This window comes from Rattus rattus, chromosome 1 (genome assembly GCF_011064425.1).
Source record: "Rattus rattus isolate New Zealand chromosome 1, Rrattus_CSIRO_v1, whole genome shotgun sequence".
Taxonomy (NCBI): Eukaryota; Metazoa; Chordata; class Mammalia; order Rodentia; family Muridae; genus Rattus; species Rattus rattus.
This window is the reverse complement of record NC_046154.1, coordinates 247,847,145-247,853,946: the sequence shown is the minus strand read 5'-3', so window position 1 is coordinate 247,853,946 and position 6,802 is coordinate 247,847,145. Positions and strand designations below refer to the sequence as shown.

At 49.4% G+C, this 6,802-nt stretch overlaps 1 protein-coding gene across 1 annotated transcript; it reads right to left on the bottom strand.

The window, feature by feature from the left end:
* Positions 1–688: 688 nt before the first annotated feature.
* Ly6l (lymphocyte antigen 6 family member L) lies at positions 689–3,188 on the bottom strand. Its single transcript, XM_032890881.1, has 3 exons — positions 2,878–3,188; positions 2,665–2,781; positions 689–1,319 (listed from the first exon to the last, which is right to left on the bottom strand). Exons 1-3 carry the CDS (start codon positions 3,107–3,109, stop codon positions 1,096–1,098), a joined length of 573 nt encoding a protein of 190 aa, XP_032746772.1. The 5' UTR covers positions 3,110–3,188; the 3' UTR covers positions 689–1,095.
* Positions 3,189–6,802: the final 3,614 nt, after the last annotated feature.

The window sequence follows — 6,802 nt, the reverse complement described above, 5'->3', positions numbered from 1 at the left end:
CTTGGTCCCAACTCCCCCTCTCAGCTTTCTAGTCCATCCTAAAGTCAACAGCCTGCACTCTCACTGCAGGGGGCTGGGCTCCACAGTGCCTTCCCTATCATGATGGGCTGAACCATGGGCCAAATACTTTTTCCTTAAGTTGTTGCTGACTAGCCATGTGGTCACAGCAGGGATAGAATAATACATCTGTCCCATACCACGGGGCCTCCCAGCAACCTCCCTGTTTTCTTGGGCAGCCACTTCATGGCTAGTAGAGCCCACTCGGCCTGACCAGCCTTAATCAGTCTCCTCACCGCTCTCTGTGCTCCTTACCTTTGCCTTTACCCAGGGACCCTTCCAAGGCCAGGTACTAGTCATGTCCACCAGGCCTCACTTTCTGCAGTGAAGCTACAACCAGATGTGTTTTTAGACCACCTTGGCATTCTCTCCTGTTTTGTGGCACTCCAGATTCTGTCCCCACCCCTTCCTCATACAGTGGTGAGTCAGCCCTCCCAGGACTCCAGATCTGAGTTTGGATTGCAAGCTCACCCTCTCTCCCTATGCTGGACCTCAGGCTTCAGGGACAGCTCTGTGTTGAGTGTAACTGTCTGGATGGTTCCTTGCAGATCCTGGCTGCTCTAGCCATAGAAGGCTGTACTGAAAGCTGGGTCCCTGGGGCAGTGAGGCATTGAAGGAGCAGGAGCCAGGCTGTGGGGAAGCAGCCGTTTACTGTCTCTGAGGAGTGAGATGTCCCAGTTCCCGTGCATGAACAGGGGACCCAGGAAGAGCAGTGTCAGAATGTCCTGCACCTCTGGCTTCTTCAGGTCCATCTGCCTCTCACAGTGCTTGACCGTGTGCTGAAGGTCCAGGGCTTTCTTGAAGAAGCCTGTGGCCTGCTTTGGAAAAATTCCTTGTCCATCTCCATGAGGAGCAGAAGGGTTTTATTCTTTGTGGGCCAGGATGTTAGGTAGGAGCAGGCTGCTGGGTCCTAAGCAAAAGGTATGGTGTCCTCCCTTCTAGCTCAGGGACTGTGCTTTGCCTTGCAAGTCCTGGAATGGATGAAGGTGGGGTTTGAGGCTGTGTGTGTCAGGGAAGGGTATCCCAGGACAATGGTTCTCATAACAGGATGCAGAAGAGGCCCAGACCCATTGGCAGCAGGAGCCTCCCTGGTAAGGCTCTGAACCCCTCCCAGCTGTCAGGTGCTCTGTTGCAGTGATCCCATGAACAGCATCGTCTGGTGATCCTGGCCTGAATATTTTTCACTGACCACTCAAAGAGATCGTTGGAGTTGGGACAAGTGATGGCACAGCGCTTGCTGATCTGAGTCCTGCTCTTTGTACCTGCAGAAGAACAGAGACAGCGTGTGATCCTCAAACCCTGAGGCTAGAGGGGATGCAGGGGCATGCAGTGTGGATGGCTGGATCTGGCCCTGCTGCTGCCAGACACACACAGTATCTGGAGCTCTGCTCCTCAGAGTCACCACTAACCTGGCAAAGAGCTGAGGGGTCTCTGCACAGCCCTAGCTGATCCAGGAGGTGGAGTAGGCAAAAACAGAAAAGACCTGGTTACCAAAGAGTACATTACTTGGTGGTCTAGAACTTGGGATGGCTAAAGATGTTCTAGCAGAGCCTGTGGCCTCCTTGGAAGCCCAGAACAGTCCTCCCCTAGTGAGTGTGTCAGATTCTCCCAGAACACTTAGCCCCAAAGGAGTCCTGAGAGCCCAACCCCTGCACAGGGCTACCAGTCGTTACTCCCCAGCTCAAGATCGACTGACTAAAAGCTTGGATCTGGGGTTGGTGGGGGGAGGGACAAAGGTGAAAGGCTAAGAAAACTTACAGAAAGTTTCCAAATCTTCAACTACAACAAATCCCTTTTCGGTAATAAGAAAAAGAGACCCTAGGGCAGGACTGCCACTGGTGAGAACCAGCTGCTCTCCTTGGGAGAATTCCACTTGGGAAATGGTGGCTTTAACCTGACATAACATAATTACAAAAGGAGGAAACACTTAAGAGGCAGCCTGAAGTACCTGTGGATATTACTGCGAAGGAGATATTACAGGCTTGTCAGGCAGCCCTGCTGAGGCTCAAACTCTACTGCACCTTCCAGGGGTTTGTCCTAGGCCAGCTTGAGCCTTTATTCTCAGCAATAGGCTTGAGGAAACAGGAAATGCCTCACGTTTAAAAATTACTCTGCAACAAGGCTCAGGACTTTTACCTCAGAGAGGAGGTAACTCTGAGGCCTCTGCAGGGCCCCAGGGAACTAGAACCAGGTCCAAGAGACTACGGCCACCATGAGTGTGCTCATTTTCATATTTTCTCCTTTCCACGGAGACAGGACAAGTAAAGTGTTGGCTTTTGTTCCAGTATCCTAAGGCTGATATTACCTCAGGTCCCACTGCCTCTACAAGTCCGAGTTATGCCCTACATGTGGGGGTGGCCTTGCCACACCCATCCCTCCCTGCCTGTATCATTTGGGAATTCTATGTCACATCAGACCTTTTGTCCTGAGGAGAGAGCTCTAGAGGCAGTGACATATGAATTGACATGACAATTGGACGAGAAAAAGAGCAGCCACATTCAAACAACACCTTCCCGAATTGTCCAGCACATAGAGGATGGGGTTGTGGAACCAGGACCCTGCCTTGCCAACTGGCCTGAAGATGTCCAGGCCGGAGAAAAGACTCACTCGTGTAAAGAAGAACCTCATTGCTCACGCAGACTTTTTCGCTAGGCTGGCACTCCATGGGATGACACTGGCTGGCCCTGCGAGCCTTGAAGCACTGGAAGCAGCTCAGATTTCGTGCTGTGGACAACAACATGGGACAGTGGGAGGGGAGTGCAGGCCAGAAGCCCCCACCCACCCTTGCCCCATCCTCCTCCACCCCTGTCCAGCCCTTACCTGGCACCTCTGTGGCCATCAAGCCTCGGGTGAGCTCCACAGACACCAGAGATGCCCAGAGCACCAGGAGCGGGCCGGTCATGACTCCTAGGAGTGGCAATTGTGCCTGGATCCCACACAGCCAGGGGCAGTGCCCAGCAACAGCCCAGTGCGCCCAGACTGTGTTTTCTGAGGGAGGAGCTGCAGCATTTGCTGGAATCTGCATTCCCTCCTCAAAGGCTTCCAGCCCCATAACTCATTCAGGACTACACATGGCCTTGGCTCCCCCTGGTGGTCCAGGCTGCAGTGTTCAGCTGAGTCTTCTTACTTAGTCTGCCAGGTACCCTTCTGTCCCAACTTCCAACATCCACACTTCCTTCCCTTCACTCTCCAATTCTTTATTCACAAAGAAAACAAGCGTCTTTCTTTTCCCCACCAAAGTGGATCAATAAAGGCTCCATCTCTGGGTGAACGGAAACACTGTCAGAATCCAGCCAGCCCTGTTTACTTACATTGTAAAGTAAAAACCAATATGTTATATTATCCAACGTGAAGCCCTACTTCAAACGACATAGCTGAACCAGGTGGGGTATGCCTGTGATCCAGCACTTGGGAGGCTGAGACAGCTAAACATAAGTTTAAGGTCATTCTGGGCCACACAGCAGAAACAATGTCTTAGGGCTTTACTGCTGTGAACAGACAGCATGACCAAGGCAACTCTTAGAAGGACAAGATTTGTTTGGGCTGGCTTACAGGTTCAGAGGTTCAGTCCATTATCATCAAGGCAGGAGTGTTGTAGCATTCAGGCAGACGTGGGGCTCGAGGAGCTTAAAGTTCCACCTGTTATTCCAAAGGCAGACAGGAGAAGACTGACTTCCAGGCAGCTAGGATGAGGGTCTTAAAGCCCACACCCACAGTGACACACCTACTCAGTCAAGGACAAAACTCCTAATAGTGCCACTCCCTGGGCCAAGCACATATAAACCATCACAAACAAGAACAAGCTACGGAAGAAAATTCAAAGCAGCTTTTCAATCTTCAAATTTTGCAGCCTCATGTGCTGAAGCCCTGAGTCCCTAGGGTCCCTAGTGTCTCAGCCATATTGCCACAGGGCTATTAATGAAGCTCACCTAAGACAAAGTGGACCCATTAGAGCAGATCTTACCCAACTGGAATGATGTCCTATAAGAAGAGATCAGGGCATGGAGGTGTAGAGAGACAACCAACTGAAGGCATGGGGAGAAACGCCACCTGCTGGTCAAGGAGAGGAACTAGCTCTGACCCCAAGGCTCCCAGGCTCTTGCCTCCAACCCTCTTGTAACCAGTCTGGCCTTGAACTTGAGATTGATCACATGTGTGTTCTCCACGCCCTGCTCTCCACAGCCTCTATTAAAGGGTTTACCTGGAAAAAGCAGAACCATCAGTAAGGTTCTGGAATAAGTAGGAAGAGCTAAGGGGGGAAATCAGCCAAAAGTCTGGACATGAGGTCAACACACAAAGCCAGTGTGGTGTTTTATAGATTACCGATGAAGAGCAAGACCAAGTGAAGGGAACACTTCTTTTTACAAGTAACCTAAAGAAGAAGTGGACACCTCAGAATAAGTTTAAACAATGTGGCACAAGAGGGACATTAAAAGCCGTGAAAAAAAAAGTGAAGGTGGGCCTGAATAAATGGAAGGGTACTTTAGGCTTAAAAATAGGAGGTGTTTTTAATTTCATTTATTAATTAATTGATAATTTATTATTTATCAATTGTATGTTTATGTGCACATGCACTTGTAACAGGTGCATGTGTGGAAGTCAGAAGGCAACTTACAGGAATTTTCCTTCTCTTGTGTGGATCCCAGGGCTCAAACTTAGATTGTCAGGTGGAGGGTGGAGGGTGGAGAGACAGAGGAGAAGAAGGGAGGAAGGGAGGACAGGGAAGAGAGGGAGGGAAGGAATAAGGCAAGGGTCAGCTCCTACCAAAATTCACGAAATTCACAGGATTTTGTGGGACAAGACTGTAATCCCAGGACTCTGAAGGCAGGGGCAGGAGGGTCAGAAGTTCAAGAGCACCCTCAAGTTCTTAGCAAGTTCCTGAGTTACTTGAGATCCTGTCTCAAGGGAAACAAAAATACAAAACAAAAACTAGTACAATACAAACAGGCGGACGGGAGCGAGCAGAGTCCGGAAGCTCATACTCATGTACATGCTCAGGTGATTTGTAAGGGTCGTGGCTTGTCTGTCTGTGGTGAGAACAGTGTTTGCGCAGCTGGGGCTGGGGTAGCTGGGTAACATCAGAATCGAGTGATGCTTCCCTCACACACCACACCAATAAAATAAAATAAAACAAACCCAAATAGATCCACAGTTTCACCCAAAGAGCTTAGCTGTAACTCAATAACAAGTTCTTTGGCTTTTAAGGAGGAAAGCTGCACCTTTCTCAGGTTGCTTGTTTGTTTCAGATAATGCCCTTCAAAGAAAGCCACATAGACCCAGCCCAAATCTCCTATCTTCCTCACCAGACCCTAACCTTGCTGACTGTCATGCTAAATTCTGCCTCTAAGGGAGCTCCTCTCTGTAGATGAATGGGGTTGAGTCTGGGCCCTTTTCTGCCCTGACATAGGAGCTCAGCCTCCAAAGTCTCTCCCTTACTCTCCTGCTTTGTTTAGAAAGATGAGCGTTGGGACTCTCATTTCCTCTCTTCCTGTCTTCCCTGAGCCATTTCTTTGGGACAAACCCACTGCGTTCAGTAACAAAACTACAGTCGTTACCAAACAGGAAAACTCCTTCAACCTAGATTTGGTGATGGTGTCTTAAACCAGAATACAAGAAGTAACAGAGTCCCCAGACACGAGAAAAAAACCTTAAGCCGGTAGTAGTTGTGCTACAACGTGAAATCCCAGCACTGGGGTCATGCAAGCAGGAAGAGCATGAGTCTGAGCCCAGCCTGGCCTGGAGAAATGGCTCTTAAGCAATGACAGTTACCGTACAAACAGGACATGTGTTCATAATCCCAGTGCCCAGGTAAAAAGCCTCCTGTGTCTGTGCTGACTCTAACCCCACCTTTCCATTGCTCCACAGGAAATGCCACTCCACTCTTCACCCCCTCCCCCAACCCCTGACAATCTTCTCTCCACCTTTATGAATTCATCTGTTCTGAATACTTTGTGTAAACAGAGCCAAGCAGTGCACACCTTCGGTGCCTGGCTTCTTTCACATATTCTAGGGCGCACCCCCAGTTCCCACCACTCACTACTCTGTTCCTTTTTATAACAGAACCACATGCCATTGTAGCATGACTCTAGGTGAATCAGCCTTCCCACGGTGGGGGCGGGGGAGTTGGGTTGGGGGGAAACAGTGGACTCTTGGACAGGTGATTAACAGGTCTAACTGAATGAAGGCTGTCTCTTGGCCAGGTGATTAACTGAGTAACTCTCTTCAAGGGCGGAAGGGAGGACACTGATACAAAATGTTCTAATCTTTGGAACAATCGGAATGTACTATCTCTTACCAAGGCCACAGGTATTATATTCTTTCTACTAGGCCTTAAGTGGTGGCAAACCAGATGTGTACCAGGAAGTGGGGTAAGGACTTGGAAGGGAAGTTTCAATAAAGGAGCTGCACCTTGCACTGAGTCATCTACAAAGCTGGTAACAGAACAGAACTTCTGAGAGTGCAGAGGTGAGAGTGCTGCAGGCTCACGGTTAGTGCTGTTTATCTTTACCACCCTAAACAGTCATTCCATGGCCACTGCTCCTCTAATCTAACATCCTGTGACTAACAGAAGCTTTAGGAATGCATTAATAAAACCCCAGATTCCTCCAACCAGGAACCACCCAGACTCTATAGCAGAGGCGTCCTGAATTCACTGTAACCTCTTCACCTGATGTTTTAACTCGGGTTGAGAAGTACCTCGATTTGGGGCTTTTCTTTTGTCCTTAATATAAAAACTTCATCGTAT

What these genes read in the sequence shown, in the direction of transcription:
- Ly6l (XM_032890881.1), bottom strand. Translation starts at nt 3,109, where the DNA reads ATGGGGCTGGAAGCCTTTGAGGAGGGAATGCAGATTCCAGCAAATGCT. An exon ending in GATGGCCACAGAGGTGCCAG is followed by an intron (nt 2,782 to 2,877) that starts GTAAGGGCTGGA and finishes TGTTGTCCACAG; the next exon opens with CACGAAATCTGAGCTGCTTC. An exon ending in TGAGGTTCTTCTTTACACGA is followed by an intron (nt 1,320 to 2,664) that starts GTGAGTCTTTTC and finishes GTTCTTCTGCAG; the next exon opens with GTACAAAGAGCAGGACTCAG.